General features: G+C 42.5%; 1 protein-coding gene across 3 annotated transcripts in view; it reads left to right on the top strand.

The window, feature by feature from the left end:
* Nucleotides 1–9,174, top strand: part of znf592 (zinc finger protein 592) — a 146,156-nt gene extending 136,982 nt beyond the window's left edge. For 2 of the 3 annotated variants that reach the window (XM_078532576.1, XM_078532577.1), the window contains 2 exons: nucleotides 4,497–4,632; nucleotides 7,955–9,174. In XM_078532576.1, coding sequence (XP_078388702.1) covers nucleotides 4,497–4,632; nucleotides 7,955–8,446 — 628 coding nt within the window. In that variant the 3' untranslated portion in view covers nucleotides 8,447–9,174. The remainder of the gene's footprint in view (nucleotides 1–4,496; nucleotides 4,633–7,954) is intronic. The other variant, XM_078532578.1, reaches the window with a different exon arrangement.
* The last annotated feature ends 17,481 nt before the right edge of the window (nucleotides 9,175–26,655 follow it).

The raw sequence follows: 26,655 nt of genomic DNA, 5'->3' as shown, positions 1-26,655 counted from the left end.
TTTTTGGAATAGTCATTGGCAGCAGCCGGTTTGCCCTTCAGGAAGGTGCCAAAAGTAGCAAGATAGAACTCAGTCGTTCCATTGTTGAAAAATAAATATTGGCCAGGACACCAGAACACGATCCTGCTCTCCTATAAATAGTGCCATGGATCTTTTCCCTGAACAGGCAGACAGGACACCAGTGAACGTCTCATCTGAAAGACAAACTCAGCTTCATTTGACACCTATAATTGCATAATCCCCAAAAAAGCATACATCAAACAATCGTTGTACTTGTAGATCTTGAGGGTTATATTGACTGCGTGTAGATGCTGCATCATTTTAGGTTTCATTTTCTTAATTTATTTTTATTCGCTCGTGGGATGTAGGCGTCACTGGCTAGCATTTTATTGCCCATCCCCAATTGCCCTTGTTCAGAGGGCATTTTTAAGAGTCAACCACATTGAATTGAATTGTCTAATCTCTGTGCAATGTCTAATTGCCATGAATGCCCCTTTGTTTGCTCTTCCTGTTTTATGCTATCATATAACCTGCAAACTGTTCCATCACTGTCATTGCTGTACAGAAAGGTGTTGCCTAGTGTGCTGTGTAGAACATTCTCTGGTGCTTCCTGTAAACTGCACCCATGACTTTCAGAGTGAAAATGCCACACTGCAATTTCATAATGAAGTTGTACGCTGTGTTAGAAACAAGAGGCATCGGTTGCAGTGAAGCAATAAAACAAAGACTGCAAATCCTGAAAATCTAAAACAAAAAATGCGAATTCTTGAAATGTGCAGCTGGTCTGTTAGCATCTGAAAAGAGCAGACAAATTTCATTTTAAATAAATAGATATATGCCATAGATACTCATGTAAATGTCGATCTCGTGTAAAAGCCAACCCTCATGACTTTTGGCATAAGACAAAACATACTTTTACTTGGGGTGTATAAAAAAATTTTTCATCGATCAAAGCCCAAAGGTTTCAGAGCCTAAGCATAATCCTGGTGATGTCCATGATTTGATTTCATTGCAAATGTATAAATAGTGGAAATGAATACCAGTAAATAAATGATTAAAATGTTTATGAATTTAAATTTTGCTTTAATTTATAAACATTACCTGTTGAAAAGTTGACCCCTTGACTTTTGATCAAAAAGATTATTCTTTTAAAAAAAAGTGACTTTTACACGAGTTTATACGGTAATATATACAAGCTCAGAATTTTGAAAAGGTCATCTGTAAGGAATAAGCAGCAGTGGTGGAATGTAGTGATGCCTATTGAGGTTGGCCAACATCAACGGTATTTCTGTTTCCACAGTGGACTAACAGTGAAAATCGTCAAAACTGATAGATAAGCCTAGGATCTATCTAGCGTGGGTGTTTGTACAGAGACAGAAGTAGGTCATTTAACCCCTTGAACCCATTCAGTTATATCCCACATCCCCTATTTGCCTGTCTTGGCTCCATATCCCATAGACTGTACTTGTCCTTAAATTATCATCGTATTTAATATTCAAGCCAGCAGAAGATTTGGGGGACACCAGGATGTTTGAATGGTTGATGATGACTTCGGGCAAATGAATAGCACGTCAACTCCCCCTTTCCCCACCTGACTTGCTGCGTAAGAAATGAAGGTGAATGGGCAAAAAGCCAGCGTAATGGAATTGAGACTTGAAGAACTTGAACACCTTGAGTAAATGGGCAACAATGCACCCCCAGTTAGACACTTAGTTACATCTAAGTGTAAAACCCAACACTGCTTATACTGGGGCACTATAATAACACATAAAGAGATTGACCACAGAATTCATAGTCAGAGACTGACAGCTGTTAAAAATCTGCAAGTTGCAGATTACATTATGGCACCTTTGGTACCAGATCTTGTAGCAATTCAGTACCAAGAAGTGAGTCTCCAACAATCTCAAAGTATTTGAAAGAGAGATAATGTGGCTGAATCATCACTGAGAATTATGCATGGCCATTTGAAAGTTTGAAAAGGTGCTGCTTTTTTTTCTAGTTTCCTTTCTCACCACCTTTCCCTTAGGGCAGTGGCCCATGTCTGGGGCATACAGTTCCACTGACAACAACAGCCGTGCAACACCTGAACCCAAATGGGTATTGTTCATCTGTGAGGCAGAACAGTACATGTCAACAGGACTTTTGTGTGGGCAGAACCAAGCTGACTGCTTTCTTGGCCTGCCATACCTGCATGGTGTCAATCTGGGTGTGTCGGAGGAGATAGCAGTGCTGCGCCATCAAGTGGTGATATCCTGAAATTAGTGCCATCAGGGTTATTTACACAACAGAATTCCCAATGTAACTATTGGCATTTTCAAAATGTTTCAATAGCTGTGACAAGAAATAGTGAAGTTTGTGGACAGAAAATGCATGCATACTCAGGACTTTTAACATAAAGCGATCTCCCATGGTGATGCACACAGTTAGGAAAACCACACTGAAGCCTTCAAGTGAAATGGGATTAGAGGTTGGGGGTTAATTAGAGACCGGCACGAAACATTAATTTTAAGGTATAACATGCCATCCTTTTTTGATAGTTCCATTCTAAATTGGTGCGTCCACGTTTGTCATAGAAACTGCCTTTGTAAACAACAACACCTGCAAGTTCCCCTCCAAGCCACTCACCATCCTAATTTGGAAATAGATCGGCCGTTCCTTCACTGTTGCTGGGTCAAAATCCTCGAACTCCCTCCCTAACAGCACGGTGGGTGTTACCTATACCCCATGGACTGCAGCGGTTCAAGTAGGCAGCTCACCACCACCTTCTCAAGGGCAATTGGGGATATGACATTAGCATTCTAAAAACAAATTTAAGGCTGCCAGGTGATGCCAGACCTGCTGACTATTTCCAGCATTTTCTGTTTTTATTGTAAAAAGGCTTTGTTGGTTGGAGGGTATAGTTACAGCATGATAACATTTCATAATAAATGTGGACATGTGGGTTTATGAAGGAATTGTGTGCCCAGGCAGAGATTTTAATACATTAGAGATTTAAATCCACAATATGTACATGTTTACAGTTTCCAGCTGAGGGTTTTGCATAGTGACCAGGAGTTAGAGGCCTCAGCATTTGTATGCATGGGGCCCTACTCAGAATCTTGTTTGCTTGATTATAACTTCTGTAATATGCCAGGAATCCTGGTTTGTAGCCTGTCGGATTAACATATTTATTCACCTCTCAAAAATCACCATTATTACAGCTCAGGAGGAGGCCACTCGGCCCGTTGTGTCTGTACCAGCTCTCCGAATGAGCAGTTCATCTGGTGCCACTCCCCTAACCCTAACCTGGCACATTTTTCCTTTTCAGATAATTATCCAGTTCTCTTTGAAAGCCTCGATTTGAACCTGCCCCCACCAGACACTCAGGCAACGCATTCCAGAATTAACCACTTGCTGCGTGAGGAAGTTTCTCCTCATGTCCCCATTGCATCTTTCACCAATTACCTTTAAATCTGTGGCCCCTCGTTCTTAATGCTTTCACCATTGGGAACAGCTTTTCCCTGTTGATTCTGTCCAGAGCCTTCATGATTTTGAACACCTCTATCAAATCTCCTCTCAACCTTCTCTAATTGTCCATCTCCAATCTGCAGTACATTTATATAACTTACTTGCAGTTGAAAGCTGAGTAAATGAGGAAGCTGATGTAAGTGTAGTAGCTGAACACCTGCATGAATAGCTTCCCCCTTCTGTTTGTTTTTCTTCACAAACAGTATAGCTTCCAGCCTTTGACAACTTGGTGACCGTATTTGCATTCTTCCAATCCCTTCCTTGTTTTTCTGTTGTCATCTTCAATCAAAATAAAGTGTGGCTTAGAACAAGGCAGTGACTACAATGGGGAAGGGCGGTGGGGGTGGGTGTGTGGGGCCATTGGGACTCCTGACCAAGACGATCCCGAATAGCCTTAAGTTTTTAAAGGACACAATCCCTCTTTTTTCTGTAGCGGACAACAGAACACCTGTAGGTGACTGTTGGACTATATATATAAGAATAAGAAATAAGAATAAGAAATTCCACACAAAAGCAAAGTACTGTGGATGCTGGAAATCTGAAATAAAAACAGAAAATCCTGGAAGTACGAAGCAGGTCTGGCAGCATCTGTGGAGACAGAAACAGAGTTAATATTCACGTCTGTGACCTTTCACCAGAAAGAATTCCGTACTTTGTGGGAGTTCTGACATTCAGTCTACTCAGAACTGTTTGAACATTTATCAATAGACCCAGGCCAGAGAGAAACATAAAACAGCAACATTTGTTCTGAATAGTTCTGTTGGTTCAGGCCTGGGTCAGTGGACTTGGCTAGACAGAAAGGACTTTGGACTAGGAACACAGCAGCTTAATATCTATCTTATCTTTAAACCCTTGTGCAGTCAGCCAACTGAGGAAAGGAAAATAGCCATCGAAAATATTTTGATGGGTTTACCTCCTTATGTTATTGATGGTGGTAGCTAACTGCCCAGTATTGGCCTTGTGTTCTTAATTCCTGTCATTATTTCCAGGTATTGCACGGATGAAAAGCACTTTTTTGCCAAGCGCTTCATGTTGGAGAAACACATCAACCTAATGCACGGCATCAAAAACCCAGACTTTAGTCAGATGCCTAAAGCTGTGCATGGGGGCACAGACACAACAGTGGTAAGCCTTCTCCTGCCTGTTTCTAGATGTTATTTTAAGGTGGTACCAAAGGTTGTACTCAGTGGGAAGGTGGTAGGATGTGGGTGGAACTGATAGAAGACAGGACTGAGATGCTTCACAGCAGGAGACATGGAAATTAGCATTGTGTTTCCCTATGCACTTGTGGGATTAGTAGTGAGGACAGACCAGCAAATAAAGCATAGGATGAGGTTACCGGGGTTTCGAGGGCTGATTTTCCAGGTCACGGGTCATATCTGGCATGTGCTACAGTTCAGACACTTCTCAATGGGAGCAAAATACAGAACAGGTCCCAGAAATAAAGGGGTCAGTGATCCAACCCAACTACATCACCTGGTTTTCTTCATTTTCGTAGAATGATACAGTACAGATGGAAGTCATTTGACCTGTCATGCCTGTGCTGGCACTTTGTACGAGCTATCCAGTTAGTCTCGCTCCCCTGCAGTTTTTCCAAAGCCCTGCAAATTTCTGCTTTTCCTTTTGAAAATCCCCTTTTGAAAGTAACTATTGAATCTGCTTTTTCAAGACTTTGATTGACTGAAAATACACAGATTGTGGTTGGATATGTATTTGAAGTAGGAGAAGTCAACAGGGCATGTAAATGTAACCACTTAATGAGCATTGATCTTTTATCAGTCTGAGCACTCAGATACTGAGTTTAGGATTTCAAGGAACCCTGCTGAGGCACATTGCTTTATTAGACCACCTCCTGTGCAAATGGCACTTGAGCATACAACATAAGACGGTGCAGCTTCACACCTCATTTCCTTCAAATTATGGAGTTCCAAAAACAATGCAAAAAGATGCAACATTGGGCAAAAATTACAGTTTAATAATAAACAAAACCAAAGAGAGCAGCAGGGTTTACAAAACAATACAAGGTTTTGTGTATTAGTCATCAAAAAAAAACTATCTTTTGTACTTTGCCATCATGAAGGGGGTCTGTGAAACGCAGCGATCTATCCCTGATAAAAACAAAAAGCTACTGCGGATGCTGGAAATCCAAAACAAAAACAGAATTACCTGGAAAAACTCAGCAGGTCTGGCAGCATCGGTGGAGAAGAAAACAGTTGACGTTTCGAGTCCTCATGACCCTTTGGCAGAACTGAAGTATAGTTAGGAGAGAGGTGAAATATAAGCTGGTTTAAGGTGGGGGGGCGGGGGGAGAGAGAAGTTGAGGGTGGGGTAATTGTGGGGATAAGCAAGCAGTGATAGGAGCAGATAATCAAAAGATGTCACAGAGAAAAGGATCAAAGAGGTGTTGAAGGTGGTGATATTATCTAAGAAAAGTGCTAATTAAGAATGGATGGCAGGATACTCAAGGTACAGCTCTAGTGGGGGTGGGGTGGAAAGACTAACAAAGTTATTTGTTTTTGTAGATTTAAAAATAATGGAAATAGGTGGGAAAAGAAGAATCTATATAAATTATTGAAAAAAAAAAGGGAGGGGGAAGAAACGGGGTGGGGAAGGGGGGGAGGGGGAGTTTAAGATCTAAAGTTGTTGAATTCAATATTCAGCCCAGAAAGCTGTAAAGTGCCTAGTCGGAAGATGAGGTGCTGTTCCTCCAGTTTGCGTTGGGCTTCACTGGAACAATGCAGCAAGACAAGGACAGACATGTGGGAAAGAGAACAGGGTGGAGTGTTAAAATGGCAAGCGACAGGGAGGTTTGGGTCTTTCTTGCGGACAGACCGCAGGTGTTCTGCAAAGCGGTCGCCCAGTTTGCGTTTGGTCTCTCCAGTGTAGAGGAGACCGCATTGGGAGCAACGAATGCAGTAGACTAAGTTAGGGGAAATGCAAGTGAAATGCTGCTTCACTTGAAAGGAGTGTTTGGGCCCTTGGACGGTGAGGAGAGAGGAAGTGAAGGGGCAGGTGTTGCATCTTCTGTGTGGGCATGGGGAGGTGCCATAGGTGGGGGTTGAGGAGTAGGGGGCGATGGAGGAGTGGACCAGGGTGTCCCGGAGGGAACAATCCCTACGGAATGCCGCCGGGGGGGTGAAGGGAAGATGTGTTTGGTGGTGGCATCATGCTGGAGTTGGCAGAAATGGCGGAGGATGATCCTTTGAATGCGGAGGCTGGTGGGGTGATAAGTGAGGACAAGGGGGACCCTATCATATTTCTGGGAGGGAGGAGAAGGCGTGAGGGCGGATGCGTGGGATATGGGCCGGACACGGTTGAGGGCCCTGTCAACGACCATGGGTGGAAAACCTCGGTTAAGGAAGAAGGAGGACATGTCAGAGGAGCTGTTTTTGAAGGTAGCGTCATCAGAACAGATGCGACGGAGGCGAAGGAACTGAGAGAATGGGATGGAGTCCTTACAGGAAGCGGGGTGTGAGGAGCTGTAGTTGAGGTAGCTGTGGGAGTCGGTAGGCTTGTAATGGATATTGGTGGACAGTCTATCATCAGAAATTGAGACAGAGAGGTCAAGGAAGGGAAGGGAAGTGTCAGAGATGGACCATGTGAAAATGATGGAGGGGTGGAGATTGGAAGCAAAATTAATCAATTTTTCCAGGTCCCGACAAGAGCATGAAGCAGCACCGAAGTAATCATCGATGTACCGGAGAAAGAGTTGTGGGAGGGGGCCGGAGTAGGACTGGAACAAGGAATGTTCCACATACCCCATAAAGAGACAGGCATAGCTGGGGCCCATGCGGGTACCCATAGCCACACCTTTTATTTGGAGGAAGTGAGAGGAGTTAAAGGAGAAATTGTTCAGTGTGAGAACAAGTTCAGCCAGACGGAGGAGAGTAGTGGTGGATGGGGATTGTTCGGGCCTCTGTTCAAGGAAGAAGCTAAGGGCCCTCAGACCATCCTGGTGGGGGATGGAGGTGTAGAGGGATCGGACATCCATGGTGAAGAGGAAGCGGTTGGGACCAGGGAACTGGAAATTGTTGATGTGACGTAAGGTGTCAGAGGAATCACGGATGTAGGTGGGAAGGGACTGGACAAGGGGAGAGAGAAGGGAGTCAAGATAACAAGAAATGAGTTCCGTGATCTATCCCTGGTACTGCATCATGGTTATCCATGGTGCTGCATCAAATGCCCATGGCTTCTTTGATAGCACCTCCCAAACTTTCAACTTTCATCATCAAGAAGAACAAGAGCTGGCAGGTGCATGGGAACACCATCACCTCAGAATCCCTTCCACCATCCTGACATATATCAAAATTCCTTCATAGCCACATACCAAAGATGCCCAAATCCCCAGATTGAATCATTTCAGAGGGGGAAAAAAAAAATCACATTTTACAATGTATAAGTGCCTAGAAATGCTCTTACGATATCTAATTGTTATTTTCTGTTTGAGGAGGACTTACCTGGAAAACGAATGGCCAGTGACTCTGAAGCGGGTGAGCTGCCCAACTCCGACACAATAGCATCGCTTCCCAAGAAGCTGAAGGTAGCAGTGTTCAAACAATACAGATGTTCCATATGTGGCTACATGACCAAGAGCAAAGCTGACTTCCAGAAACACATACCTCAGCACAAGTCTGACGGTTCAACCTTCCAGTGTTCACAGTGTGGGCTCTGTTACACATCCCCACTCTCCCTGAACAGACATCTCTACATCGTCCACAAACTCAAGGAACCCGAGAAGCTTCAAGCAGCCGATGTGGTTAGTGAAAATGGGCAAGATGAACAGAAATGGGAGTCAAACACTACATCGGAAGAAGACATGGATCTTCAGTGCCAAGTCTGCAAAGACATTTTTGACAGTGAGACGGCATTGAGCGCACATGTTCGGACTCATGGGATGAGGTTTATATTATCCAAGCAGAATGGAGGATCAGAGCAATGACTGCACTGACGCTAAGGGGAGCCTTTTTAATCCTTCTGCATTCTGAATGGGTCTGCTGTGACCCCAGTGATAAACTTACATTCATTGATACACAATACAGCGACGTATAAGCAAGTAAACGGAAGTGGTACACATTCAAAGCTTCGCCCTGCCCTTTTAAAGGACTGTGAAAGTGAAATAAGTGTTGCTTCAGGAACCACACCATCCTGCAAACACTATTTTATTTTCCTTTTTCTTGCTGGTATCAAAACAGTAGCTTTTATATTTTCTACAACCCAATGCACACGCAGAACCTCACAAGGAAAGCAAGCCAAAGATGCTTTCTGCACCCTCCAGCCCTTAACACCCTCAAACGTTTGTGACACGTTTTTACCTGTAATGTGGTATTGCACTTGCGTGTCTCAGGCCACCTTGCAGTTAAGCTCTGCCACGGTCTCTGGTAGCTCCAAGTCTATAATTACAGAAGCAGAGCCGTGTCCTACTGCTTTTCTGTTGGGTCATGTTAGGTCAGAGTTGGGAGTAAAGGTTCTGTGTTTTGCCTTTTGAGCAAATTAAGTGACTCAAAGTGAATGGATGCTCCCCTTTGAAATGGAAAATTGAGATTTAATATGCATGCAATAAGGAGTCACAACATGAAGTAGCTTATTTTAAATATCTTTGTCTCCCATCCCTTATTTAGAAGTAAGTAGGCAGATTATACTGAGTAAATTTCTGCAATCCTTGGTGATACAACTGTCCTCTCGTCAAATCTTTACTTTTGTGTGTTTTGTTTGAGTGGCAATCCCAGTGCAACCTTTGGGATAATGCTGTTCCTCTCTTTGCTTTGTAACTTTTTTGGGGGGTTAGTTTCTGCCTGTTGGCCTGCTGACAAAGCACCCTGATGCTCCACTCCAACCATGTCTCCAGCACGTACCTTCAACTGCTTACGTTGTAACGTTTAAACTCGGTGAACGGAATAAGGCAACGTGTAGGCACGATGAGCTACGTCAGACAGTTACTGTAAAGCCCTGCTTAGAAATCTCCCCTCCTGCATCTCGTGGTGCCAGTACACAAGCTTATGTAATGCAGAAGCGTTGCTCAAAAAATGAGTAGTGTAGTAGCTTGTACAGTTATTTGAGGGTGGTTCTGATTTAAAAACTATGCAGTATTGTGTTCCTTTCAAGCATATGATTGAGATAAACAACCGCAAATGTTCTCTTAAGTTATCACCTTTCGTGATAACTTTTCATTTGTGACATCTGTATGGACAATGAAGTTTTTGGGAGCTTTATGAGATTACATCACTATTTGTAGGTTACAATTACATAAAACCACACACTTTGGCTTTTGCACAGCAAAGCCTCTGAGCTGGGGGCAAATTAAGAATCATAGATTTACACCACAGAAACAGACTCTTTGGCCTTTTAAGTCTGAACTGGTGCTTTTCTCTGTATGAGCCACCTATTGTATTCCACTCTCCTTTTCCCCCAGTGTCCTTTATTTAACCATCTTCATTCCCTTTTAAAATAATTTGTGGGCACTGCTTGAAAGTGGCAGAGAACTCCACATTCCACTTATAATACTATGTAAGGAATTTATTTGTAACCTCCCCTTTAATTATTTAGAGGAAAGAAAAAGCTGTAGAACAGGTCAGCCAGGGCACCAACACCATCACAGGTTTAAAAGAAACCTGGACCCATTGTTTTTTTTTCTCCCTGTCAACTAGGAAGAGTTGCGAGGTTGTAGATGAGGAGGATAAGAGAGCACTGTCTTGGAGGGTTGGATGGGGAAGAAGCTGTGTTGTGCGCAGCACTGTGCCCCAAAGTTCCTCAAAAGGACCGGGTAACCTCTTCAGAACTGCTTGTACTTGCCTGAAAATTCCAAAAGCGGGTACTGCTCTGGAATGAGAGGAAAAGCTAGTATAATGTTTCACATCTTTTAGACAACTGCATAAAAGCAAAATACTGCAGATGTTGGAAATCTGAAACAAAAACAAAATGCTGGAAAAGCTCAGCATGTCTAACAGCATCTGTGAAGAGAAAAACCGAATTAACGTTTTGAGTCCGTATAACTCCTCTTCAGAGCGAAGAAGAGTCATTCGAGCTCAAAAGATAAACACTGCATATTGGAATTGGAAAGATCTGACTAGTATTGGTCTTTGTTTGTTGAGGACAAACTGGTTTGTTATCATTTCAGTTCTGTACTCTACGTTCTGAAATTGGGGACCACCTCTCATTTACTAATTTGCGACACCCCCTAATCATGACGGAGGAGTCACCACAAACTCGGGTCACCAGAATTTTAATTAAATTTGCTTTTTTTTTAAATTGTGTCACATGAATGTGTGGTTAGATTTACTGAATGACTCCAGATTGTAATTTAATTGTAGCCTTCTAGGAGTGTGTAACACTTGCCATTTGGCCCTTGCGAGGAATTATCTGCCTGACATCACTAGGGTTGATTTGTCAAGTCTACAGAAATATCCTGTGCATTAAGCACAGGCAAAGGACAAGTACCTTACAGAATGGATTTTATTAGCATTGCATTTCACACACACCCCAGTTTGAGGTCAAGAGTGCACCGAGGCGAGATTTCAAATCAGCGTCTCCAATAGTGAGATTTTCCATAACTTCAACAAACTGTGATCAATCGCAACTACAAAATTAACTATTATTCATTATTCTGCTTGTTAAACTAAATCATCAGGGATGCTACTCAAAGCATGAAATAGATTTCTTTTAAATAATTGATTAGGACAGAGATTAATTTTGACACTGAGTTAGAATTTCCACTAATTCCCAGTCAGTTGGAGGAAATCATGCCCAATGTTTGCATTCTGTGTTACAGAAGCTCATTTCACGTTTGCAAAGTAAAGGTCTAACTCTGGTGCTGGCGACCAGAGAATTGTGCAGGTCATTGAAATCCTGATGACCGCTAGCACGATCTAAATTAAATCATCAAATCTTGATATGACCAATAAATTGGCATTTGTATTAGGTTGAAACCAAACTTTTAAGCTGCAGAGAAGTTCTCTAGATCACGCAGATCTCTTCATGTGGTGAAATTATTTAATCTCAAATGGTTCTTCATATTGAGTGGAGATTGTGGGCACTGTGCAAAGTCAGATGCAAGGTGGATGTGCCCTGGCCAAGCAACATGGCAAGCTGACTGGTGTTTTTCCTTCTCTACCATTTTCCCTCTCGCAGGTTACAGGAAGTGTAAAAGAGGGACCTTCTTGGTTTGGAAGGTTGGAAAGGTATTTTCCTTGTTGAACAAGGCTTTGTGCATTGGCTTGTTTTCTTTTTCAGTCTCTCCATGCCCATTTAAAATGAAGGTTGCAGAAGAATGTCCAGCAACCCCACTCACCTTTCTGTAAATCACTTCAGAATACAGCTGAAGCCACTTAATGGGAGCATCCCTCACTTCCCCTGAGCACCCCCCACTCCCCCAATCCTGGGATGAGTGACACATTCCTCTCTGTTCACTTGTTCTTTTAAAGCAGACACTGTAGAATGTATGAGATTGAATCAGAGTCTGTGCCAGTGATTCCTTTGTAAATGGGCAGTGCCATTAGGAAGGATGCTCATTAACTGGCTCATGCACTGCCATTCCTTCTGGTACCCATGTGAATGGCACTAAAGTAATTTACAGGAGGACCAAATAAAGTATTTTAAAAGAATTAAAAAAAACAGAACTAGTGTAATTCCCTGCTTAAATGACCACTGTACTGTATCTTAAATTTTATAAAATTAATTTCTTTAAAGAAAAATGTATCTCCCATATTACTCAATTTTATAAATTACTTTGGAGATTTATATTTAATTGTAGTCATATTGACTAAAATTTTCACGTGAACTTCCTATTTAAGTGCTATACTACCTTACGCTATTGTGTTCACGTGATGTTATATTACACTCTAAGGGGACACCCCAGACTCCAAGCAGAACTGTATCGAAAGGCACACTCCACTACCAGAAGGATTCATTTTTAATTTTTTTCATCCGCGTAGTGCAGTTCTTGCTGAGTTGCATCCTCTGGCTATGGGCAGTGACTTACTTGCTCCAAAGAAGAGGTTGGCTTATGTTTGCTGCATTGATGAAATTAGTAAACTTGAGTAAATGCTGGGAGCTGGATATTTGGAGGGTTTTAATTGTTGTGCATTAATTGGAGTCTGGAGTCTACCTCTTGATATTTTTGAGCCCGAATTCAGCTCTATTATTTACAGATGAAAATAATTTAAAATATTTATCTTACAGAATTCAGCTCTGTTCACTTCCTTATTTCAATGTTTTTTATACAACATATACAGACATTTGTACTTTTTGATAAATGTGTATAGTAGCGTGTAGAGAAACATTTTGCAAGGTAACCTGTGTAGTTTGCTAAGGGTAGATCTACATGTTATCAGGGATTTTCCCCCGCCCCAAGCCATCACCTCTCTATTTAATCTGCATTGGCCTCTGTGCCTTCTTATTATGTTTACTTAAAAATATTTCAAATAAAAGGAACAGAAAGTGAATTTTTAACAGCTGCTTGTTTAGTCTGTTATCTTTATCTTAGTATCATCAGCCCTCTTAAATATTAACTTAATATATATTTAGCAACTACCTAGTGGCAGTGCTCATGGTAAGTCAGAAGATGCACTTTCATTTGCCCAAGGATATTTTACCATGTAAAATACAATATTCTACTTTAAAGTGGCTGCCCTTAATGATGCAAAATCTAATACCTGACGGATACTAATGAATTTATACAATGGTTGCAGACATTCTGGCTCTGGTCTTTTGTGTTACTCTCCTTTGCTTTTGTTTTGATATACATATATATATATATATATATATTTGGATACTGGAATACAGAGTAAAATTTCAAAATTTGCCCATGATATTAAACTTGGAGGTCTGGCAGAAAGAAGGATGATGCCAACTGACTGCAAAAGGACATAGGCTAGCAGAATGGGCAGACAAGTGGCAGATGGAATTTAACACTGGGAAGTGTGAGATGTGATACATTTTGTCAGAAGTGATTGGGAGAGGCAATATAGACTAAATCGCACAGTTCTAAAGTTTGTGCAGGGACAGAGAGACCTAGGGGGTGCAGGGTCATATGCATAGATCTTTGAATGTGGCAGGACATGTTGAGAGTGTGGTTAGCAACGCAAATGGGATTTTGGGCTTCAAAAATAGAGGCATTGAGTATAAAAGCAGGGAAGTTATGCTGAACCTTTATAAAGCTCTGGTTAGGCCACAACAAGAGTGTTGCATCCAGTTCTGGTCACCGCAATTTAGGAAGGATGTGAGGGACCATGAAAGGATGCAGAGGGAGATTAACCAGAATGGTTCCAGGGCTGAAGGATTTTAGACACAAGGTTAGGGTGGAGTAGCTGGAGTTGTTCTCCTTGGCAAAAAGAGTTTGAGAGGAGATTTGACAGAGGTATAGAAGATTATTACAGGTTTAAGTAAAATAGACAAAGAAAAGCTGTTCCCATTAGCTGATGGTTCAAGGACTAGGGGACACATTTAAGGTATTGGGCAAGAGATGCAGGGTGGATGTGAAGAACTTTTTTTTAAGCAGTGAGTGGAAATGACCTGGAACTTGAAACCTACAGGCTTGGTGAAGGTGGAGGTGATGAATGATTTCAAAAGGGAATTGGATGGGTACTTGAGGGCTACGGGAAAGAAACTTTCAGGGCTCGGGGAATGGAACCGATTGCATTGCTCTACAGGGAGGCGGCAGAGATGCAATGGGCCAGTTGGCAGCCTCCGGTGCTGTAATGATTCTATGACTGAACAGCTGTGATTGATTAGGATGTCTGAATTTTGTGAGGAATGGGCATCAAAATTCAGAAATCTTTCTCTGCCTTTTGCCTTTTGCTCTTCATGCACACATAGGCTTTGCCTCAATAAATAGTTGTTTTGAAACTTTACCTAAAGAAAACTGCATTTGCTAAATTTTTTTCTCAGATATAAGTCGTAAAGTGATCATTATTTGTTACCTATATATCTATGCCAAAAAAAATTTGATTACCTCACCCTTTTCTACAATCATGGGTAGGTTATAAATAACTAATCATGGAATGTTACAGCACAGAACTGTGTTCCTCCAACTCTGGCCTCTTGTGCCTTCAGCATAGTGTTGGCAGTCCTGCCTTCAGCAATCTAAACCCATGAGCTCTGGAATTCCCTCCCTAAACTTCACCGCCTCTCTATCCTCCTTTAAGACTCCTTAAAACATTACCACCTGTCCTAATGTCACTTCTTTTGGCTTGGTGTCAATTTTTGTCTAATTACACTCCAACAAAGTTTATTTTACTACATTCAAAGCACCGTTTAAATGTAAGTGATCATTGAGTGATTCAACAATTTGAAATATGCTAGTTATGTAAGAGTGTAATCTGATAACACATGTTTCTGACTACAGATATTGTTTCAGAAAGCACTGAGTGATTATTTTTTTTCTCCAGTACAGTAACATTCCTAGCAATTCCAACTCCCTTACCTTTGGGAATTCTGCTTAAGTTAAAGGATGTCACTGCTGAGGGCCTGTCAATGAGTACTTCATTGCAGTAACTCAACATGGAATGGATGCTTATGTTTTACTGGATATCAACAAGTCGTAGAACACAAGAATTAGGAACAGGAGTAGGCCATCCCACCCCTAGAGTCTGCTCCACCATTCAATAAGATCATGGCTGATCTGATTGTGGCCTCTACTCCACATTCCTGTCTGTCTTCCATAACCTTCGACTTCCTTGTCAGTCAAAATCTGTCTAACTCAGCCTTGAATATATTCAATGACCCAGCCTCTGCTGCTCTCTGGGGAAGAGAATTCCAAAGACTAATGACACTCAGAGAAAAAATTTCTCCTCATTTCCATCTTTAATTTTTAAACCATGTCCCCTAGTTATAGCCTTCCCCATAAGGGGAAACATCCTCTCAACATCCACCCTATCAAGTCCCCTCAGAGTCTTATACATTTCAATAAGATCACCTCTCATTCTTCTAACATCAATGGATATAGACCCAATCCATCCAACCTTTGCTCATAAGATAACACCTTCATCCCAGGAATCAGTTGAGTGAACCTTCTCAGAACTGCTAATACAATTATATTCTTTCTCATGTAAGGAGACCGAAACTGTTCACAGTACTCCAGATGTGCTCTCAATAAGGTCCTGCACAACTGTAGCAACACTTCCCTACTTTTATTCATGGTTCACCTTGCAATAAACATCAACATTCCATTTGTCTTTCACTTGCTTTATCTGCATACTAACTTTTTGTGATTCATGTACCAGGACACCCAGATCCCTCTGTACCATAGAGCTCGGCAGTCTCTCTCTATTTAAATAGTACACTGCTTTTCAATTGTTCCTGCCAAAATGAATAAGTTCACATTTTCCCACATCGTACTCATCTGCTATATTTTTGCCCACTCACTTAACCTATCCAAATACCTTTGTACACTCTTTGTCCTCTTAATTTACTTTCCTAACGATATTTGTGTCATAAAAGCTGGTTGAAGAAGTACTTGGCAGATTAATTTTGTGGCAGACTCTAATTAGGTTTTCTGTATTCACCAGATGTTTCTCAATTTGAAGACAAGACCTCAGCTCCTTGCAAAGCAAATTGAATGCTGTAACAATTTAACCAGCTATGTCAAAGGAACCAACCTGAGCATAAGTAGCCCATTGACTCAAGATTGACCACAAATATATTGGCACCATTTCTGGGTCCTGCCTAGAATCTGATTGTAAACTACAAGTCTATTTGACGAAGTACAGCTCTGATTAGTTGCCCTCACTTCTTATTTCTGGAACATTGGGCTAAACTCCAGTCCATGTATCCAATTCAACCTTCATCTGTCCACTAGTTAATTGAGATTGAATGGTCATGACTTCAGTCAATAAAACATGGCCCGTTTATTATTTCCAATAAAGGACGCTGAGTCCCCCTCTCACACCTGCTCAGTGGGACAGTTTTTGAGTTCTACTGTTCGATACTAAATACAATTGACCTTCAATCGACAGCTTCCTTCTCCAAGCATGGAACCCTATATCCTGTCCCTGCCATTATATAGAATTTGTGATCCATGCAAAGTTCCGATTAAAGAATAAAATGTTCCTCATTTGTCACATTCTTAATACTTTATGCACATTAGAGGTGATGAATCCTCTGTCAAATTTTAGCTCAGGCAGCAGCATACTTTCAAAGTCAAAACTCTTTGTTCAATGAAGTACTTTCTAGTGTTGATTTGATTGCTTCACAAATAGTTCAAATGCATTGTGATTTGCAAATTGGTTAAACTTGTCTATGGGTTTATAGAAATTTAGATCCGTGAGTAACCCTAATTATCAACAGCAACTTGCTTTTGTAACATAGCAAAATATTGCAAGGTCATGAGATAAAATTTGACACGAGATATTAAGACAGGTGAGCAAAAGCTTGTTCAAAGAGGTGACTTAAAGGAGAGAGAGGGCTATGGAGGCTAAGAGGTTTAGGAAGGGAAGTCCAGAGCTGAGGCCTAAACAGTTGGAGGCATTTGTTGCTGATGAAGTGAAGGAATGCAGGGATGTGCTAGAGGTTAGAATTGGAGGAGCACAGAGATCTGAATTGAAGCTTAACGTTTGGCAAGTTAGCTCTGGATTTATCAGCGCTCAACTTATCAAGAGTGGACAAGCTCAGAGAGAAATGGCTGTCTTCCAACCTCTCTTGGTTATTTTAGGTGGGAGTGGGACCCCTGGACTGACTTGTGTTAAATTGGAATATACATCATACAAAGCATCTGCTTTAGTGGCCCAGTCAGTGACTGAGATTCCAAAAGCCAACTGCAATAACCAAAAATATTTTCAATTTCAGTATAGTTAAGGGTCCCAACAGCTTGGAAAGTGTTTTGTGCTCCCACACTGCAGTATTAATTTAAAATGTAGAATGAATTCAAAGACGAGACAATTTGGCCCATCAAGCTATATCCCAGCAGGATTCACCTCACTCAGCCCAGTGTACAACTGTATCTTGAGCTCATTTCATATCTTCACCTCCATTGCTTCACCTTTAGATTATTCCATATGTTTATCACCCACCCTATGGGTGGAAAAAAATATTTCCTGGGATTGGTTTTAAATTCAAATGCAAGATGGTTACTGGTAAATCCAATAAAGAATTCAAGAGAAACTTCTTTACTCAGGCCATAAGAAATGGGAGCAGGCGTAGGCCATTCGGCCTCTCGAGCCTGCTTCCCCCATTCAATAAGATTATGGCTGATTTGATTGTGGCCATAACCCCACTTTCCTGCCCGCCTCCCTCCCAAAACCCCCACCCCCATAACCCTTGGCTCCCTTGTAGATCAAAAACCTGTATAACTTGGTCTTGAATATATTCAATGACCCCAGCCTCCACTGGGGAAGAGAATTGAAAGATTTAACAAGTCAGCTGAAATTCCTCCATCTTGAATGGGAGACCCCCTATTTTGAAATTGTGTCCCCTAGTTCTAGACAACCCATGAAGGGAAACATCCTCTCAGCATCTACCCTGTCAAGCGCCCTCAGAATCTTATATGTTTCAATAAGTTCACCTCTCCTAAACTCCAATGAGTATAGTCCCAACTTCCTCAACCTTGTCTCATAAGACAAACCCTTCATCCCAGGAATCAACCAAGTGAAGTTTCTCTGAACTGCTTCCAATGCAAGTATACTCCTTGAGTAAGGAGACCAAAACTGTACACAGTACTCTCGGTGTGGTCTCACCAATGCCCTGTACAGCTGTTGAAAAACGTTCCTACTTTTATACTCCATCTGCCTTGCAATAAGACCAGACAGAGGTTAGATTTTCAAACTTGCAACTGCATATAATAGCTGATATGAGTAATATAGAAGAAATTAACATGAAGCCAGATGAGTACATGAGGGCAAAAGGATGAGTAAGTTATACTGATTGGGTAAAATGAAGAGGGGCACTGTGTTTACACTTCACACAAGCTGCACTGACATAGATCAGGTATTTTTCTTCACCCATGGGATGTGGACATCATTGGTAAGGCTGGTGTTTATTGCCCATCCCAAATTGCCCTTGCAAACTGCATTGAACTGCTGTCGTCCATGGGGTGAAAGTGCTTTTAGGGAGGGAGTTCCTAGGATTTTGACCCAGTTACAGTGAAGGGACAGCAATATATTTACAAGTCAGGTTGGTGTGTGGTTTGGAGGGGAGCTTGCAGGTGGTGTGTTCCCATGCATCTGCTCCCCATGTCCTTCTAGGTGGTAGAGGTCACGGTTTGGAAGGTGCTGTCAAAAGAGCCTTGGTGAGTTGTTGCAGTGCATCTTGTAGATGGTGTACACTGCTGTCACTGAGGGTTGGAGGTAGAAAGGGTGCAGATCAAGCAAGCTGTCGAGCTTCTTGAGTGTTGTTGGAGCTGCACTCATCCAGGTAAGTGGAGAAGTATTCCACTACACTCCTGACCAGTATTCCAGGTAAGCTGTGCAGTTGTGCAAATAATGTGCATGTGTAGCCCTGCAAAAGGTTTAAAGGTACCACACCAAAAAATCTGATCAAGCATGACCACTTCATTTTAAAGGGGATCATTGCTCCTGACTTGTGCCTTGTAGACGAGGATAATGATTTGTGGAGTTGAGAGGGGAGTTACTTGCTGCGGAATTCCTAGCCTCTGACCTGCCCTTGTAGCCACAGTATTTATTTGGCTGGTCCAGTTTTTCATTAATATTGACCCCAGGATGATAGTGCGGGATTCAGCAATGGTAATGCCTTTGAATGTCATGGGACGATGGTTAGATTCTCTCTTGTTGGTCTTTTCTGTTGTACTGAGGTGCTGGGCTCCCCCATCATTGAGGATGGGGATGTTCATGGAGCCTCCGCCAGTCACGATTGAATGTGGCAGGACTGTAGAGCTTTGATCTGACCCATCGATTATGGAACCGCTTAACTCTGTCTATCGCATGCTGCTTCTGCTGTTTGGCATGTGAGTAGTTCTGTGTTATATCTTCACCAGGTTGGCACCTCACTTTTAGTTATGTCTTCTGGCATGTTCTCCTGCATTCTTTACTGAACCAGGGTTGATCCCCTGGCTTGATGGTAATGCTAAAGTGAGGGATATGCTGGGCCATAAAGTTACAGAATTCTGTCTCTCTCTCTCTCTCTCTCACACCTCCCCCTCTCACTCCCTCGCTCCCACTCTCTCTCTCTGTCCAGGTACTATGCCATGGGCATTGGTGACCATGGACTTCTGGAAGACCAATTAGACAGAAAGAGGGATGCTCACAGGACATATTGGTTCACCCCAAAAGTTGTGATCTTAGAGGAGCTTTGTCAAAGGTTTGGAAACAGGTCTGGTGCTGCCCTCTAGACAACAGGCTGTGCATGACATGGGGCTGAGAAAAGGATGCGAGGAGATGTACTCCCAACAAAAAGGGCTTATGGTTGTAAGGTTGCCAGCCCTCCAGGATTGGCCTGGAGTCTCCAGGAATTGAATATCAATCTCTAGGGCACTGCTGTGCGCAACCCTGGAGAAAAATTATCGGGTCATCAAAAAATATTCTTCTGCAATTTTTTTCGAACACTTCTCTTTACCAGATATAAAAGTGTTCAAAATGGGGAAAGAAAGGCTGTTTGGCTGACAGTCAAGCATCATACAGTTGGGGCATGAGTCTTTTTGCTTTCCAATTGGTATTGGAAGGCAGTGCGTCACAAGGATGGATGTGTTGGCCGACTAACGGCTGGAGCATGGGGGTGAGTCACCTGATGAAATCTCCAGGAATACGTTTAATCACAGTTGGCAACCCTAAATGGTTGGCTTGAAGGAATCATAATATACACTGATAATCTACAAGGTGTTGTGATCTGGTTTTAAGATCCTAACTTCTGTCACATAAATGAGTCCCACCTGCACAAAGGAGGTTCACGAGAATGATCCCAGGAATGAAAGGCTTAACACATGAGGAACGTTTGAGGACTCTGGGTCTGTACTCAATGGAGTTTAGAAGGATGAGGGGGGATCTGACTGAAACTTACAGAATACTGAAAGGCCTGGATAGAGTGGACGTGGGGAAGATGTTTCCATTAGTAGGAGAGACTAGGACCCGAGGGCACAGCCTCAGAGTAAAGGGAAGACCTTTTAGAACAGAGATGAGGAGAAACTTCTTTAGCCAGAGAGTGGTGAATCTATGGAATTCATTGCCACAGAAGGCTGTGGAGGCCAGGTCATTGAGTGTATTTAAGACCGAGATGGATAGGTTCTTGATTGGTAAGGGGATCAAAGGTTACGAGGAGAAGGCGGGAGAATGGGGTTGAGAAACTTATCAGCCGTGACTGAATGGCGGAGCAGACTCGATGGGCCGAATGGCCTAATTTCTGCTCCTATGTCTTATGGTCAAACGCTTCCCAGACCAATCCTGTTTTTCATTTCATAGAAACCTTCAGGCCTTCCATGTGGTGTCAGGAAGATGTTACATTAAATGTAAGCATCACCTCACATTAGTGTTAAAATTGAGAGGATTTGACAGATTAAGTCAGGGGAAACTGTTTCCGCCGGCAGAGGGGTCAGTAACCAGAAAACACAGATTGAAGATTTGAAGGGAAGATGAGAATTTGTTTTATGCAGTGAGTTCTGATCTGGAATGCACTGCCTGAAATGCTGGTGGAAGCAAACTTAATTCTAAGTGAATAAAGAAAATTGAATATAAAACTAAAGTGGAGATTTTTTTTAGGGCTACAGAGATTGTGCATCTCCCCTCTGCCAGCTCTGTTCCAAAGAAGGAAACCCTAACCTTTCCTCATCGCTAAAATTTCACACTCCTGGCAATATCCTTGTAAATCTCCTCTCTAGCGCAATCACATCCTTTCTAGAATGCAGTGACCAGAACTGTATGCAGTACTCTAATGTCTAACCAGTATTTTATATGGTTCTAGCAAAACCTGCTCTTATGTTCCATGAGTTGGCTGATAAAGGAGATGATCCCATATGTCCTCTTAGTCACCTTATCTAACTGTCCTGCTACCTTTGGGGGTTCTATGAACATGCACTCCCAGATCCCTCTGTTCCTTTACACTTACCAATATCCTAACAGTTATTGTGGACTCCCTTTGCTTTGTTTGTCCTCCCCAAATGCATTACCTCACACATCTCGGAATTAAATTCCATTTGACACTTTTTTGTCCAGTCCATTGAGATCTTTCTGCAGGATATAGTTTTCTTCCTCAATATGAACCCTGCGGTCAATTTTTTGCATTGTCTGCAAACTTCTTAATCATGCTCCCTAAATTTAAGTCTAAATCATTGACATATACCATGAACAGCATGGGTCCAGCCCTGAATCTCACTGGAAACAGCCTTCCAGTCACAAAACACCACTCAACCTTGACCATTTCTTACCTGACACTGATTTGGGATCCATCATCCACTTTGCCTTGGACCCCAATGGACTTTTACTTTTCTGACCAGTCCGCCCTCTCGGGTGGACATGAAAGATCCCCTGGCACGATTTCAAAGAACAGGGGAGCCCTCTGAATCCCAGCCAATATTTATCTACCCATCAACATCAATTAAAGAGCAGATTATCTGGTCATTATCACGTTGCTGTTTGTGGGAGCTTGCTGTGTGCAAATGGCTGCCCTATTTTCTACATTACTACAGTGACTACGCTTGAAACTGTCCTTTGGGGGCATTAATGCCTTTGGGGAACCCTGGGATTGTGAACGGTGCTTAAATGTGATGTTGTTGATTTGGCAGTCAGGGGTGAGAAAGACTGCAAAAATGTAATTAACTTTAATCACAGGAGTATGAGCTGGTCATCCTTTTTATTTAGTTTCTTCCCCCTTTTACCCTCACAGAAAGCTAGAGGTGTTCTAATGCAATGTCTTTGGGGACAATTTAATTGCTCCCTTTAACTGCTCCCCAAAGAGAGGGGCGATCATGTCACAGATACAAGAAAGGGGGTAAAAGCAAAACACTGCAGATGCTGGAAATCTGAAACAAAAACAGAAAATGCTGGAAAAACTCAGCAGGCCTAACAGCATCTGTGGAGAGAAAAACAAAGTTAATGTTTCAAGTCCGTATCATTCGGATTCGAAACGTTAACTCTGTTTTTCTCTCCACAGATACTGTTAGACCTGCTGAGTTTTTCCAGCATTTTCTTTTTCTGTACAAGAAAGGGGAGTTGCTTACAATTCACCGCTTCCCTGGGTAGAGTCTGAACCATGACACAGAACAAACTCCTCCACTTGGCTTACCCCATATTCAAAGCAATAACCGCCCCAGGACCGTCTGTTGTATAACCAACCCCATGAACTGGTTGAGTTTCCATAACGTGTTCAGGAGATTTCCCAGTTACCTTGACGAGAACCTTAAAGTCAACATTCAGCCTTATAGAAGCAAAAAACTGCGGATGCTGGAAATCCAAAACAAAACCAAAATTACCTGGAAAAACGGACTCGAAGCGTTAACTGTGTTCCTCTCCGCAGATGTTGCCAGACCTGCTGAGTTTTTTCAGGTATTTTTGGTTTTGATTCAGCCTTGTAGACTGCTTATACCTTTTAATTACTGCGGCAGAGACCTCCCTTACTCAAAGAGTTAGCTTGAATAGAAACATATCTGATTAAAGGCTTCATTCAGTTTCGCACTAATTTACACCATAAACCTGTCCAGAATTATAATGTAATATATTGTGAACGCCCTCAGTCACGATATAGGCCTCACTGCCCTTTCTACTCTCTGTGACTCAAAAGAAGTTGGAAGATTTACAAACTCGATAAGAATTGGTCAAATTCAGGCATGTTGGTCGTGTAGTGAGTTTCACGGAGAAGGTACAAGTGCGATTTTTTTTTTGGTTATGCAACCTTGGGATGTAGGTGTCGCTTAAGGTTGCCAATTGATTAAATGTAAGTTCACCACATGACTTTCCCCCAGGCTCCAGCCATTAGTCAGCCAACACATCCATCCTTGTGATGCATTACCTTCCTACACCAATTGGAAAGCATTTGAATGATGCTTGATTGTCAGCCAAACAGCCTTTGCTTTCCCTCATATTCAATATTTTTATATCTTGTGAAGAGAAATGTTCAAAGAAAATGTAAAAGACATAATCTTTTCGAATGTCCCAATGATTTTTCTCCAGCAGTGTCTTGGAGACAAACATAGAGGGTTGGCAACCCTATTGTCATTGGCAAGGCCAGCATTTATTAATCATCTCTAATTGCCCTTGAGCTGCTGGTGGGGAGCCATCTACAACTGAGTGGCTTGTTTGGCCATGGTTAAGAGTCGACCATAATGTTGGGGATCTGGAGACACTTGTAGGCCAGACCAGGTAAGGGCAGCGGTGAGCCAGATGGGTTTTTTCCTGTACTTTCACGATCACCATTACAGAAGTTAGCTTTTCATTCAACATTTAATTAATTAACTGAATTTAAACTCTCCCAGTTGGTGTGGTGGGGATTTGAATCATTCGTCCAGGCTTCTATGTTGCCAGTCCAGTAACATTGTCACTACGCTGCTGTCCCTCGGTAATAGTATAGTAGTTACGGGACTGAGCTAACCAGAGGCTACTGTTTATGGACAACTAACAGTACACCAACCAGACAGTAACCTGTAAGAAATAGAAATAAAATCAAGAAATGTAGGAACCACTTCAGCAGCACCAGTGGAGGGCAAAACCGAGTTAATGTTTCAGGTCAATGACCTTCAATTGATATTAGAAGGTGTTACAGATAAACTGTGCTCTCCCCTAGAAAGCAGTGGAGGCTGGTTTATCAAATTTATTCAAGGCAGTGTTAGACAGGGTTTTCAATGAAGAGGGTTATTGGGGGCAGACAGCAAAGTGCAATTGAAACCACAACCAGATCAGCCATGTTCTTAATGAACGGCAGAGCAGGCTTGATGGGCTGAATGGCCTACTCCTGCTCCTAAGTCCAATGCTTAAATGACTTCAGAGAAAAAGAACAAAGGAAGATTAAAAAAGATATTCACCTCCGTTTGCACTTTTGTCATTTAATCACTCCTGCCCTCCCTCAGACTTTCCTTTGATCAGAGAGAAAAACATGAACCCTCTTTTTCCCTCCTCAGATGCTGCCTGACCTGCTAAGCATATCCAGCATTTTCAGCTTCTGTTAAGAAATCGAGGTGGATTGATCAGTCTAGAACAAAGAACATAGAAAAATACAGCACAGGAACAGGCCCTTCGGCCCTCCAAGCCTGCGCTGATCATATTGCCGTCAACTAAAACATTTTGCACTTCTGGGATCCGTATCCCTCGATTCCCATCCTATTCATGTATTTGTCAAGCTGCCTCTTAAACACCACTATCGTACCTGCTTTCACCACCTCCTCTGGCAGCGATTTCCAGACACTCACTACCCTCTGTGTAAAAAAACTTGCCCTGCACATCTCTAAAATTTTCTCCTCTCACCTTAAATCTATGTCCCCATGTAATTGACTCTTCCACCCTGGGAAAAAGCTTCTGACTAGTGGTTACGGATCTAAACTAGAGATCGTTTTGATTCAAATCCCCGTTCAGAAGTAATTAAATTGAATAGCAGCACCTGCTGAATTGTTGTGAACGTTCTAACAATCTGATGTCCTTCAGCAATCGGAGTCTGACACTGTCCTTTACTCACTCTGCCTGATGGTCTCCCTGGTGTCCTGGCCAATATTTATCTCTCAATCAACATCACCAAACATAGATGATCTGGTCATTATCACATTGCTGATTGTGGGAGTTTGCTACGTGCAAATGATCTACCTCATTTCCTACATTACAAAAGCGCCAAAAGCACCTCTTTGGCTGGAAAGAGCTGTGGGACGCCGGTGGTCAAGCGCTATATAAATGCAAAATACTGCGGATGCTGGAAATCTGAAATAAAAACAAAAACAGCTGGAAAAACTCAGCAGGTCTGACAGCCTCTGCGGAGAGGAAGACAAGAGTTAACGTTTCGAGTCCGCGTGACTCTTCATCAGAGCCACATAAATAAATGCAACTCTTTCTTTCTTACTGTGGGAGGCTAAGGTCTATTCGACCATAAGACATAGAAGTAGAAATTAGGCCATTCGGCCCATCGAGTCTGCCCCACCATTCAATCATGGCTGATCAGTTTCTCAACCCCATTCTCCCGCCTTCTCCCCGTAACCTTTGATCCCCTTACCAATCAAGAACCTATCTATCTCCATCTTAAATACACTCAATGACCTGGCCTCCACAGCCTTCTGTGGCAATGAATTCCATAGATTCCATAGACCACTCTCTGGCTAAAGAAGTTTCTCCTCACCTCTGTTCTAAAAGGTCTTCCCTTTACTCTGAGGCTGTGCCCTCGGGTCCTAGTCTTTCCTACTAATGGAAACATCTTCCTCACGTCCACTCTATCCAGGCCTTTCAGTATTCTGTAAGTTTCAATCAGATCCTCCCTCATCCTTCTAAACTCCTTCGAGTATAGACCCAGAGTCCTCAAACGTTCCTCATATGTTAAGCCTTTCATTCCTGGGATCATTCTCATGAACCTCCTCTGGACCCTCTCCAGGGCCAGCACATCCTTCCTGAGATACGGGGCCCAAAATTGCTCACAATGTTCTAAATGTGGTCTGACCAGAGCCTTATAAAGCCTCAGCAGCACATCCCTGCTTTTATATTCTAGTCCTCTCGAAATAAATGCCAACATTGCATTTGCCTTCCTAACTACCGACTCAACCTGCAAGTTAACCTTAAGAGAATCCTGGACTAGGGCTCCCAAGTCGCTTTGCACTCCAGATGTCTGAATTCTCTCCCCATTTAGAAGATAGTCTATGCCTCTATTCTTCCTACCAAAGTGCATGACCTCACACTTCCCCACGTTGTATTCCATCTGCCACTTCTTTCCCCATTCTCCTAACCTGTCCAAATCCTTCTGCAGCCTCCTCAATACTACCTGTCCCTCCACCTATCTTTGTATCATGATCAGCTTTGCAACGAAATGCAAACAAAGTGAGTGAAAAGGGCCAAAATATTAAAACTCCAGTTTTAAATGACAGTTTCTTTTAAAAGAATTGTCACAGCAGAGTGCAAGTTGCCCAAGCACATTTTAGTTCGTTTTAATGGAGGCTTTTCAAAAGGAGTTGCTTCCTAAGGCCACTGGGGCAGCTCTGGGCCGGGAAACCTGGCAGCCACTCATTGGCCAGGCCACCAGCTTGCTGGAGAAAGGCCGAGGGGAGGGTCCCTTTAAATCTCCCATCGGGCGGCGCGCCGCTGTTGGCCCCCCCGC

The sequence above is a fragment of the Cetorhinus maximus genome, chromosome 30, assembly GCF_964194155.1.
Source record: "Cetorhinus maximus chromosome 30, sCetMax3.hap1.1, whole genome shotgun sequence".
In the NCBI taxonomy this organism is placed as follows: domain Eukaryota; kingdom Metazoa; phylum Chordata; class Chondrichthyes; order Lamniformes; family Cetorhinidae; genus Cetorhinus; species Cetorhinus maximus.
Note: the sequence above shows the minus strand (reverse complement) of the source record. Positions and strands in the feature narration are given on the sequence as shown.